The 13290-nt window shown below is 37.1% G+C and overlaps 1 protein-coding gene across 1 annotated transcript; it reads left to right on the forward strand.

The window, feature by feature from the left end:
• Positions 1-617: 617 nt before the first annotated feature.
• On the forward strand, positions 618-7054 carry LOC140171290 (uncharacterized). The gene is made up of 2 exons (XM_072194523.1): positions 618-1780; positions 6401-7054. Exons 1-2 carry the CDS (start codon positions 821-823, stop codon positions 6674-6676), a joined length of 1236 nt encoding a protein of 411 aa, XP_072050624.1. The 5' UTR covers positions 618-820; the 3' UTR covers positions 6677-7054.
• The last annotated feature ends 6236 nt before the right edge of the window (positions 7055-13290 follow it).

A 13290-nucleotide genomic window follows, 5' to 3' on the forward strand; every position in this document is an offset into this window, starting at 1 on the left:
AACAACAATGCTATCTACTGAAGATAACATATTGTATGGGTTATCAACACTGCGATCTACTTTTTATTGGCTATTTTTTGACAATTTTTGTCAAATTTTGCCCCCTTGAAAGCCTGGCTTGAAAGCTATACTGTAGTAAAAGTGATATCCGAATAAAAACTAAAACTAAAGCAGAAAAGCCAGGAAAAAAAGGTAGGGAGTGAGGGAGGGGAGGAAGAGAGGAGGAGGGGAGAATGTGCGTAGCCAGCTTTCTTGGTCGTGGGGCAAGTACCGCCGCGGCGCGCCGCGCCGGTAACAATTTTGGGAGTTAAGACGAAAAAATTTGGTATTTTACACATTTTGGCCCATGATCTGTGAACTTTGGTGGTAAACAGGCTTCTTGCTCATTTTCTGTGTTTAGAAAGTGTTTAATATTAAAAATATTTTAAAGTTCTAGGGCCGACTTGATTTTATGCATTTATGGACCTATGCCTGACTTTTGGTGACTGTAAAAAAAAGTGGATTTCTGCCCTCTCTCGTTGGCCTCTCAACGAAGCAATCTGATTGGCGGAAAGTTAACTTGCGTGTTGCTATGATAAAAATAATTGGCATTAAGAATAGTCATGAAATTAGCAACATTTGCTATTGCAATACTAAATATGTTGTATAAAATGGTACACAATATTAAAATAAATCTTTTCTCCACAAAATATGAAACACCGATCTATTTTACTATTCTAATAATAAGAAGCATGTGTTCACATTTTCAGGGAAACGTTTTGCATTTCTAGTTTATGTATATTCGGCGATTTCGATGTTTACAAATGGCTGCTGCGTTTGAATGATATTTGCCCGGGATATTTGCTGTCAGTTCAGCCAACAAATCGCGAAGAAAAACACAGAAAAACTTGCAATGGCATTGCCGGTTCATTCTCCTGGATCTCCTGCATCAACTCTGTATACAACAATCCATTTGAGTGAATCCGAAGACATGGAAAAACGGCGACGCAAGCGTACCATCATTGGTGCCGATCAGCTCTCAAAACTTGAAAGTCTGTACAAACAGGAACAGTGGCCAAATAGAGAACGAAAAGAAAAACTCGCCAAAGAAATTGGTATGTCTACGCATTTTGTAAATATTTGGTTTCAAAACAAAAGGTCCAGAATGAAGAAAATGGCTCAAGAAGAAGCAGAGCTTGCAGTCTTGAGGAAAGAAGAGAATGGACATGGTACTTGTACTAGTGACACTGGGCATGCTGGCATTGCTGGGAGTGAGAAGGATGAAAATCAAAGTTTAGTTTCAACAAGTAAATCAAGCCCAGGACCAACTCTCAGACCAATTGCCCCCAAATCACCAGCGACACCTATGTCCAAAATAAAGCCAGGATTTCCAACTGAACAAAAAATCAGTCCACAAGTTGTTTGTGTAAAGCTTCCACTGGTTGCACAATCTCTGTCGCCCAAGATTCCAAAACAGTATCCTGTTCCTGTGCCTGACATTGCCCAAACAATCACTGTCAGTGTCACTGGTAATGAGTGTAACAAGCTAACAAGCTCAGTAGAAGCCTCAGCTCTTTGCGAGGCTCCCAAATCGTGTGAGATGGAAACACAGCAGAGCTTGTCTCCAGCCTCTTGGCAGGTGAAGGTACTTGCCCAACAAAGTCTTCAGCAGGCTGATGTTCTTCACACCAGTCAGCAGCAGGGTCAGCAGCCTCAGCCTCAACAGAAACCAGCTCAAGTTAGATTTGGAACCAATCCTGCTGTGGTTTTGAATAAACTCCCTTTGTCAAGACATGCTTTGGTAAGAAATATTATGACTATTTTTATTGATGAGTTTAGCATTTAGATTAAACTAGGATCACATGATCCCAAATAACCCAGTCCTAACAAATGAGTAACATCGTGACAGCACAATTTGCATTTTTCTTTGTGCTGTGGTCTGCACTGGCCATTGAATGTGTGTTGTGTTGGGGACATCGACGTCATCGACTGCTCAGTGCCAGAAGAGGGTAAGTGCAATTATAGCTGCCACCATGTAGATGAGTACAATATTAATCTGTACACGTCTAAACATGCCGGGGTGCTAACGAACGCGTCGCCAGCACAAGCGTCCTACGCGATCAATAACGCTTACAGGGCGCATTCAAGTGCACCATGAGCGTCCGGTAGTTCCTGATACGCGAATAACGCGATGACAGGGTCAATGGCTGCTTCCACGGCAATCCACGCAGTAACATACTTCTGAACTTGCTGTCAGGGTCCTGCCTATACTAACTCAACAGGGAGCATGTGACCTAATATGGAGGTCCTGAATCCTAAGCCCCAGCGGTGACAGATTTAATTGGCATATTAAATTCACACTTCTGGTCTGCCCATGGTAAAAGCTTACATTTAGAAGTAGGGGAGGGGGGCACATGAAAATTTGAAACCCACCCCTGGAATTACTTTTTCTTGTTCCATCTGCAAAATGATTAAAAAAACCGTTTGAATCAACTGAATCGGACAATCCATTGCGAAGATACAGCCTTCTAAAGATTCACAAAATTGGCCATTTTTACCCCATGTTTAGGAAAATCTTGATTTTGTAATAAATTTGCATATTCTCTGAGCGATTATTGTGGGAATAAAGCTAAAGAAGGCATGAGATGTATTGTTTTTTGTTTATTTAATGTTGTTTTATGCAAATATTAAAAATCCAGGGTCATAATTGCTATATTTTCTTCTTTACAATATTTTTATAATGGCTGAAATCACAAAAATAACTCTTTTGCCGATGCCAGGACTATTAAGGTAAATATGTGTGATTTTCACCGTTGAGGGCGCTATTATGTGCCAATTATGACCTTCAAAGGCCTATGTATTTCCTAAACCACACAACCAAATTGTCTGATTTTTGCACAGGATTTTGCTCTGAGGGTCTAGATTGTAAAACTCAATATAGCATAATTGTACATCTTTGGGAAAATAGTTTTATTTGATGACAAAAAAATGATTTTGTGCGTAACTTTTTCATGTGTGACCGTACAAAAATGCTATACCGTATTTCGTCAAATAAACGCCCCCGGGGGCGTTACATTTTCCCAAAGGGGGGGGGGGGTTTATTCAAGGTCAATTTTAGAACAATAATTCCCGTTAAAATCATTAGGTAAACTTAAAACTCACGCTAAAATGACGAACTATGAAGTTATATGAACTAGAAACACTGACTTCTGGTTCACTTCTGGGTTTCTGATCCAGATTTTCACCAATTATTGACGCTATTATCGACCATGTGGGCAACTTGGTAAGCTTACTACACAAGATAGTTTGGAAATATCAGCATTTTTGAAACATCTTAGTTGCAAAAAGTGGTGGGGGCATTTTATTTATTTGAGGGGGGCGACTATTTGACGAAGTACGGTATTCACCTTCATTACGAGCTAATTAAGTGGTCGGGTTTGCACAGAAGTTACTAGAAGACAAAATATATGAAATTCAAAATGCCCTCTAGTTTTTCAACTGCTGCAGATTCTGTTACATTTCCACCATACATTTGTGTATGTAGGCAGGGGTACACATACCGTATTTTGTCAAATAGTCGCCTCCCCCATCAAATAAACGCCCCCACCACTTTTTTCAACCAAGATGTTTCAAAAATGCAGATATTTCCATGCTATCTTGTGTAGTAAGCTTGCCAAGTTGCCCACATGATTGATAATGGCGTCACTTTTTGGCAAAAATCTGGATTGGAAACCCGGAAGTGAACCAGAAGTCAGTGTTTCTAGTTCATAGTTTGTCATTTTAGCGTGAGTTTTAAGTTTACCTAATGATTTTAAGAGATATATAGTAACTTTTCAGACAAATATCATAGAAATTACTAAAAATTGTATAAAGGTAAATCATTACACATTGGGAGATTCTGCTTTAGTATGTTTGCAAGAATTAAATTTGGAAGTTTTTACCGACAGGATAAAAGTTATTGACGGAAACTTATGGCCCATTTCACGGTTAGGCGCCACTTTTTGATTTTCAACGTATCTGGCCTTGTGTGTAAAAAATAATGGGGTTACAGAATTGACTGTTGGTGATTTTTCATTGTCTCTGTATAGCCTACCTCCACTAGCTTAATCGGCCTTTCTGCTTTTATCTTTCAGGGTGCACAGGGGTCAGAAGTGGTCAAAAACCACATTTTACTAGCAACCTAAAAACAGACATTTATTTTCCAATGCTGCCACTTTTAACTAGGTTGAGCCTACCATCTGCTTTTGTTGTTTTTATGTAATGAACAAGTTGCACTATACAGCCATACATGAACAAAGTAGTAGTTGTCAGTTAAACTAGCATGAGAACCATTTAAATTTCTGAATTCGGATGTGACATTTTCCGTTCACATCTATGTACCTTATTCAATGTGGAATAGATCGACTAATACTTTACATGAATGGCAAACTAGTGTGTTTTAGTAAAGTTCAGAGTCTTGTTACTATTTGTTGAACAAATTACACTTGTTGCTCTTAATACGTAGATACAGCGATATTTTGAATTTTTGCCAACAAATTCCGTTCACAATTTTGTCACATCCGATTAATTTTCCAAATAGTATAATTTATTAACAAATAAGTGGCAGAATTTGTTCTCCTTGATTTTTAAAAATCTCCTGCTATGAGCTATCTAATGACACCATTTAATGAAAACTCCTTCATCAACTTAGCTTGCAGATGTCATTTCAAAGTTTCCGTTCACATGTGTCACATCCATGGTACCTGTCACATCCAAAATAGTTTCTTCAAAGAACTAAGACAGGAATGGGACTAGGATGCCAGTTTGAAGTTATTTCATTACAGGTTTGTGGGGGATCAAAAGGCACAATAAGTTTTGAATTCAGTATGCCTTCTTTAATTGTGACAGGAGATTCAAAAAGCTTCAATTTCCGTTCACATGTCACATCCTCAAAATTGGTAGTTTTTAGGCCAAAATACTTAAACAACATGATATTTGACTTTCTAAAATAGGTTTATTATTTCATACATGTCACATATGATTATTTCATGGCTTTGTTGTTGTCTTTTAGGGGACAGTTTTGTATACAATTTACAGAAGCGGATGTGACATTTTCAATTGTGAACGGAATATTTCAGTATTATAAACATTTTGCTTGGCAAAAATATAAAGGGTCAGGAAAAACATTTTAGCATTGCTCAATTCAATAGAATCTATCAAAATATATGTGTTAGAAGTGCTTTAAAGCTTATATTTTGACAAGCAAACTGTTTATAATAATGAAATATTCTGTTCACAATTAAAAAAATGTCACATCCACCTCTATAAATTGTAAACAATATTTTAAAATGAACACTAACACAGGTTGATATGTTTCAATATATCCCATTTAATTTACTGAGTGTGTGAAAACTCTTTGAATCATTATTTTCTAAAACATACTCTACTTTACAGTGTGTGGTTTCCGTTCACATTGACATCAGTCACATCCAAAATTGCACAAACATAAGAATCTTGAATTTGACCTGTGCTTTCAAACTGGCTGATATTATTTGTGAACATTACCCATATTATGACCATCAAAGCTGTGAAATATCAGAGTCATTCATTGATTATTAGAATTGTTGAGTAAACCTTTTCATGTCAATTTCCCTTTTTTACCACAAAAATTACATGTAAGTGGCCATAAATTTGTCATTACACAACAAAATTTGCCCAAATTTGGTCAGAAGAGAGCCTATGACATCCTTGTTTATTTTAAATATCTATTATATATGTATTGGACAGTAAAAGTATAAATATTCACTACTCAATATTTATCAAATTTGTTAAAAAATTACATAACATGAGATAATAAATTATAATTTTCTTCAAGAAGTAGAAAGATTTAAGCTGGGAAATGATATTTTTATGAAAATCTGGTCTTATGTGGAAAAGAAAACCCCAATTAAATGAAATTTAATCCATTTTGAAAATTTCAAGTTTTTTTCACCAAAAGTGGCGCCTAACCGTGAAATGGGCCATATACAATAATACTACAAACTTGCAAAAAACCAACAAATTTGCAAGAAAATATGGACATATATATACCACGTTACCCATTGAAATATACAGGACGACCATCCGCTGTGCCAAAGGTCACTTTTACAGACTTCCTGTCTACAAGCTGTAATGTCAGGGCCCATCTGGTCACATGGGCATTAAATTAGTAAAGTGCCTTTGTTTAAATGCCCTGAGACGACTAATAGAATTTGTAATGTATATTTTACACTTCCTGGTCTCACTACAAGATTTAGAAACACTTCTGTAAATATTTCTCAAATCTATAACAACTGCAAGGAATTTGCAACTTTACAAGTTCATGAAACTTTTGGTAACAAGACAAGATATTTCACTGAATGTAGCTAAATAAGCTTTAACTTTATATATCTTTTCAACACAGCTGGACACCGACACAGAGGCCTCATCTGAAGAAAACACATCTACTTCTGAGAGTACCAACCCACCAGCCACTTACAGCTTGTTTGAATGTTTGGTTGCCATGGCAGCAGTTGAAGAGGGAGGAGGCATCATCCAGAAAGATGATCCTAATTATGACATGGCGGTGAATTCAACTCTGTATGGTATCAAGGTAGAAGATGACATGCAGGAGAAGGTTCTTACATATGACAAGAAGACAGGACTACGGTTCAATGAAACAGATGATGTAGAAATGTAATCGATGTGGACCGGTTACAACTGTCCCAAGCCTTGAAATAAATGGACTGTAACCAGAGGCAATTTGTTTTTGAACATTGCTTCTGGTTCACTGGAATTCTACAAGAACCAGGAGCAATTTCTGAAGAAACAGGAGCAATTTTCAAATAGTAAATCCTTTTCTGCATACAATACAGCATATCATGTACCAGCACTACTGCATCAAGTGCATAACTGGAACCAAGATCAAATTTGTTTTAGAAAATTGTTCCTGGTTCATGTGAATTTTACAACTAATACATGGCAAATTTGCTCCCAGCTTATTTCAAGGCTTGAACTGTCCTCTCAAGTGAAATGCTATGTGCTTTTGTTTTAAATAGCAGATGTCATATTCCACCTAATTAACATCCAGAATGCTTAGGGGCTATATTTTCTTCAGAGGGGGGGGGGGCTCATAAATTTTTGGAAGGAAAAGTGGGGGTGGTCATAAAATAGTTGATGACCAAAATGTAGGGAGTCACAAGATGACCAGGGGGTAAGGTGTATCGAAGGTTGGGGTGTCATAAAAGTTTTGTTGCCAAAATAAGGGGGTCACAATTTTATTGATGCCGACTTTTTCCCCCTTCTGAAGAAAATGATAACCCCCTTAAGTGAGTCACTTGGGTATGACTCTTATTAAAACAATGAGATGAAACTTATGAAAGTCAAAATTGTGATTGACACAGAGAAAAAATACAGGTACTGATGGATCAAGGGTCAGGCATTTGACAGAATTAATGCATTTCAAAATAATGTTAATTTTGATTTAGACAGTTGAAACATTGTGCTTTGGTACTTTGTTAAAGTTTGTTTTACTTGAGTAAGTATCTGAGTGTTATATGAATTTTTTGCAGTTTTTTTGTTTTGACATCTTTTTGTCACAATTGGCTTTTGTTCAAATTCATTTATAAGTTATTTTTGACTAAGTAAATTGACTCATTCTAAGTAAACGACTTTTAAGTTTATTGGCCTGCTATATAGTCACTTGCCTAGTCTCAATTAGAGAATAACGCCATGCCGGATTTCACAGTGGCAGATTTTCTAATCACACGCGCTAACCTAATTCTGCGGGCATATACACACATGTAGAAGGGCGATTTGTTCATACGCTGGTCAGGCACTGACCAGCGTATGGTAAATGCACTGATTTGAATGCCATTGCAAAATCCAACATGGCATTATGCTCAACTTGAGAAGAATGATGGTGGGAAAAAGTGGGCAATACAGGAAGCTCATTGCCGGGAAATTTTTGGTTTTTGACCAAAATCATAAAGAAATACATAAGGAAAATATGTCATACTGGAGGAAATTTGGTAAAACTGGAGGGAAATTCTGGATTGCTTGCAGGAAAAAAAAACATTTTTTCAACCCTAAGAAAAGCAGTCCAAAGCTATGGCAAACTATGTTTATAATGACTTTGGTGATTGAGAAGGTTTCTGATTTGGAAAAAAAGGGTCTAATTTTCACAATAAGATTCTTAACCTTTGTAAAAATGTATGCCAATAATTGTGATTTTTTTTTCAGGCAAATTTAAAAAATAGCTTTTTGGATTTGAGAATATGGAAAACAAGTCTTTAGGTGACAATTTCTGGCAAACCTTTCAAACCAAAGGACAACAAAATCTCAAAGTTGTAGGCTGAGTTATCATTTTAACTTTTTGATGCTTTTCATTTATTTTCACTGGCATCTCAGCATTATAAACATCTGATGTTAAGGAAAGAAAATGTTCAGTGTTAAAATTTTCTTAAAGCGCTATTGTAACATTTTTATAAAAAATAATAGTTTCATTGTCAGAATGTTTCCCCTTTTAATTTTGACCCAAACAGATGAGGCAAAACCTTTTCATGTTCAGCAGTATTAGCAAATCTTTAATGCCCCAACCTGGTGGAATGACTTTAGATCTATAGCAATAGATAGAAGTGACATGTAGTTGATAATGCTTTCTTCAACAGATAGTAATAATGCTATGTAGTTAATATTGCTATCTTCAGTAGATAAAAACAGTGACATGTAGTCCACAATGCTTTCTTCAACTGATAGCAATAATGCTATGTAGTTAATATTGCTATCTTCAGTAGATAAAAAACAGTGACATGTAGTCCACAATGCTTTCTTCAACTGATAGCAATAATGCTATGTAGTTAATATTGCTATCTTCAGTAGATAAAAACAGTGACATGTAGTCCACAATGCTTTCTTCAACTGATAGCAATAATGCTATGTAGTTAATATTGCTATCTTCAGTAGATAAAAACAGTGACATGTAGTCCACAATGCTTTCTTCAACTGATAGCAATAATGCTATGTAGCTATTATTGTTATCTCCATTAGATAGAAACAATAACACGTAGTCCACAACTTATGCTTTCTTCAACTGATAGCAATAATGCAATGTAGTTAATATTGCTATCTTCAGTACAGAAACAATGACATGCAGTCCATAATGCTTTCTTCAGCAGATAGCAATAATGCTATGTATAATGTAGTCAATATTGTTATCTTCCGTAGATAGACACAATGACATGTAGTTCATAATGCTTTCATAGCAATGATGTGATTAACATTTGCTATCTTCAGTTGATAGAAACAATGACATGTAGTTCATAATGCTTTCTTCAGCAGATAGCAATAATGCTATGTATAATGTAGTCAATATTGTTATCTTCCGTAGATAGACACAATGACATGTAGTTCATAATGCTTTCTTCAACAGATGGCAATAATGATATGTAGTTAATATTGCTATCTTCATTCTTCAGCTGATAGAAACAATGACATATTTTTAGTTCATAATGCTTTCTTCAACTGATAAGCAATAATGCAATAAAATGATACATACTTAATATTGCTATCATCAGTAGATAGAAACAATGACATGTAGTTCAACAGATAGCAATAATGTAGTTCATAATGCTTTCCTTTCTTCAGCAGATAGCAATAATGCTATGTACTAGTTAACATTGTCTTCAGTACTAGATAGAAACAGTGACATGTATATTATGTAGTTCATAATGCTTCAGCAGAATGATATGTAGTTAACATTGCTATAGATCTTCAGTATATAGAAACTATGGTGTAGTTCATTCTTCAACAGATGGCAATAATGCTATGTAGTTAACATTGCTATCTTTAGTAGATAGTTACAATGATATGTAGTTCATAATGCTATCATTCTTCAGCAGATAGCAATAATGCTATGTAGTTAATATTGCTATCTTCGGTAGATAGAAGCAACACACAGTTGATAATGCTGTCTTCAGCAGATAGCAATAATGCTATGTAGTTAACATTGCTATCTTCAGTAGGCTTCATTAGATAGCTGTAGTGGATACTAGATCAGGGGTGAAAATAAGAAATGATGAACCAGGGCTCCATTTTACACAAAATGACTCCTGGTTCACTTCATTCAACATGGAACCAGGGCCACTTCTAATCAACAAGGGGCCAATATTTGTTCTGAATAAGTTCATCATGCATAATGATGCATTAATGGCTATGGAATTGAATTTTTGGGCGTAGTGACCAGGGGCCAGTTTCTGAAGAAAAGTGTCCCCTGGTCAGCTTAAATTTAGATGGGGCCATTTCAGGGTTTCTGGGGGCTAAACGGCTCCCGTCTCCCACTTATTTTCACCCTTGATTAACATGACTATCTTCAGTAGATCAAAACATTGACATGTAGTTCATAATGCTTTCTTCAACAGTTAATATTGCTATCTTCAGTAGATGACAATGACACATAGTGCATAAGTGGAGGTTTAGTTATTTCCTGGTCAGAATGTGAAGTGGATTATATTCACCCATGCATGTCCACATTTTTTGCATGGCTTTGATTTTAGACATTTTTACTCGTTTGTTTATTGCATGCAGCATTATTTGAGAGTTTGTTTGAATTCAAATAAAGTTTGTGTTGATTTTCTAGTATTGTCATATAGTACATGTGTCTTTACTATAATGCTTGCAAAATATTTGATTGCTCAAACTTTTTATTGTATTTGCCTATGTGTAGGTCTATATTTAAATATGTAGAGCACCTCTCCCCCATGCCAGCAATTGTTCACTTTATTTCAAATAATTATGCCAGTTATAAATGTGCATAATGTGTTAAAAAAGTCCAAAATATGAAAACAAGTTTGCGCAGTAGCATGCTACATGGTCCACTTTCTTAATTTAAAAACTTTTTACATTACATGCAATGCAAGGCAATTCCCTGGCAATAAATCTTGGCTGGGGTCCTGGTTCTGTGATACTATATCCATATTGTACTTATATAATACCTCACCATACACTATTCTAGAAAAACTGCCAGTGCCATCTCATGCACTAAAAGTCATCTGAATCATCATACCAATTTCAGTACTGGCATTTCATGTATGGGATATATGGACAAAAGCAGTAGCGTAGCGGGGGCAGAGTGCCCCCTGACAAAAAATGAAAGAAAAAAGTGCCCCTCTGACAAAAAATAAAAGGGAAAATCAGGAGGGCAAAGGAAAAGAAAAGGGGCAAGGAGCCCTTTTCTACCGAAATTCAGCCCAAAAATACACAATTCACATCACCCCAGATAAAGTCTTTTTTTCTCTATGTATTGTATGATGCAACTGTAATTTTCATCGTCTGTGCCCCAAAAATTTTATTTTGCCCCCCCTGACCAAAAAAGCTGGCTACGCCCCTGGACAAAAGACAGTGCCACATAGTACTATGTCCTTAGATCAGGGGTGTGAGTGACCTCTATTGAAAAAAGAGGAACTTTGTTCAAAAAAGAGGAAAAGCACTGAAATATGCTCAAAATGGGCTGAAAATGAAAGAAAAAGCTGAAATTTTGCCTCAAAGAAATTTCCAAAAAAGAGGAATTCAGCTTAAAAGAGGAGATTTCACACCCCTGTTAGATGTGTACCTAAGGGCATGATCACATCAGGCACTTTTGATGTAGGGACGTGGAGTCGACCCTACATCGAAACCACTTCCCTGTGTAGTGTGAACACAAAGTAAGTGGATTCGACCCTACATCAACAATGTGGATCGAAACTACCTGGTTGAGGTAGTTTCGACCCTAGGAGGTGGGTTAAATTTTGTAATGTGAATGCGATAATGTGGAGTCGATCCAGATCGACTCCACATATACCGAAGTAGCCGTGGTCGTGCGGGCGAAATGGTGAACGTCAATGGAACAAATGACGAATGGCGTACACACAGCTTGGCGCAGCGCCTCGCGAACTGCGCTTTGCGTTTTGCGTGAATGACGCGTGCTTTTGTGAATTCTGGCGTGCGTAAGTTGGAACTTTATTGACTCGCGCAGTAACAAAAACCGAATAATTCCGCCTATTAAGAGCTGATCATAGTATAGGCCTATGGTTCTGTATTCGGCGTTTTAGCCGCCACAATGTTACCGCTAATCGCTTCTCTGGGACTAGTATGCTGCGTGGTAACAGCGCTTTACTTCGGGGTCGTTCTAACATCCAGGTATGTGGATTCGCTCCACTTACGTCATAACCCACTTTCGATGTAGATTAGCTTGGTAGTTTGAACGCGAACTCAATGTGGATTCGATGTGGATTGACACCACTTCACTACCTAGGTACGAACCCACATTGTGTAATGTGAACACGCCCTAATACAAGTGGGTATGCCAAAAGCTTACAAAGAGCACTGACTCTGGTAATGCATATACAACACAGACTCATAGCTGCTGCACCCCTAAAAGAGCTTAAAAGGTAAGTGTATGTCCTAAGAAAAATTAACAGTGGGACCTCTTTTTCACTAGTGATGTAGTAAACCGTTCAAGTTGGCCCGAAAAAGTTCGGTAGCATAAGCAACATCAGGGTGAAAAATGGTATGACTATGGATCCCAAAAATTTGGCATGTAAAGGGGGGGGGCGGGCATATCAATTTGTAAGCGCTCTTTAGCAAATTCATAGTTCATTGAATTTACAACCGTATGACAAAACTGGCGAAAATCATAACTTTTTGCACAAGATTGCAATTTAAAGAGAATCGGCAATTGCTCATTCTAATGAAGCTAGTATATGGACGATATAAGTGTGCTCTTTCATTTAATTACATATAATTTGAAAAATATTTAATTACATAAAATTTGAAAAATATTTTAAGGAAGGAACACTTGCCTGGAAAGGTCGTTTCAACAGATTTACCATATTCGCATTGAATTGCGTTATCTGACGGTGAAAAAGTTTTCAGGGGGAAGTGTTAGCTTTCGTTCAATATAAAACTTGATTGGATGAAGGGAACACTTGAGGTTTGAGAAAAACCAATCACAGAGGCCTATTTTCCAGCTAATGCTATGCACTCAACCGTGTAGTGCAATGAAAGATTGAGACAATTCATTGCTAACTGGCTTGTGTGCTCAGGAAACTGCATAATCGTTTTTGTAGCCAAACCTTTCCATATGGGGGGGGGGGCAGGGCAAAGATTTTTTTGGTAGGCCGAGAGGGAGGAGAAGCAGCGTTCGAAATAGGGCCAGTCAGCCGGCCATTGGCCTGTAACTTTTGGCCTAGCCGGTAACTTTTCTGAATGGCACTGAGTTGCCGACCCGGCTGGCGGTAACTTTTTAAGGTCAAGCCGGATGGCCTGTAACTTTTGAAG

Source organism: Amphiura filiformis, chromosome 2 (genome assembly GCF_039555335.1).
Source record: "Amphiura filiformis chromosome 2, Afil_fr2py, whole genome shotgun sequence".
Classification (NCBI taxonomy): domain Eukaryota; kingdom Metazoa; phylum Echinodermata; class Ophiuroidea; order Amphilepidida; family Amphiuridae; genus Amphiura; species Amphiura filiformis.

Excerpts from the sequence above, each read along its gene's own strand:
- LOC140171290 (XM_072194523.1), top strand. The coding sequence starts at position 821 with ATGATATTTGCCCGGGATATTTGCTGTCAGTTCAGCCAACAAATCGCG. Across the intron at positions 1,781-6,400 it reads CTTTGTCAAGACATGCTTTG|CTGGACACCGACACAGAGGC; the intron begins GTAAGAAATATT and ends TTTTCAACACAG.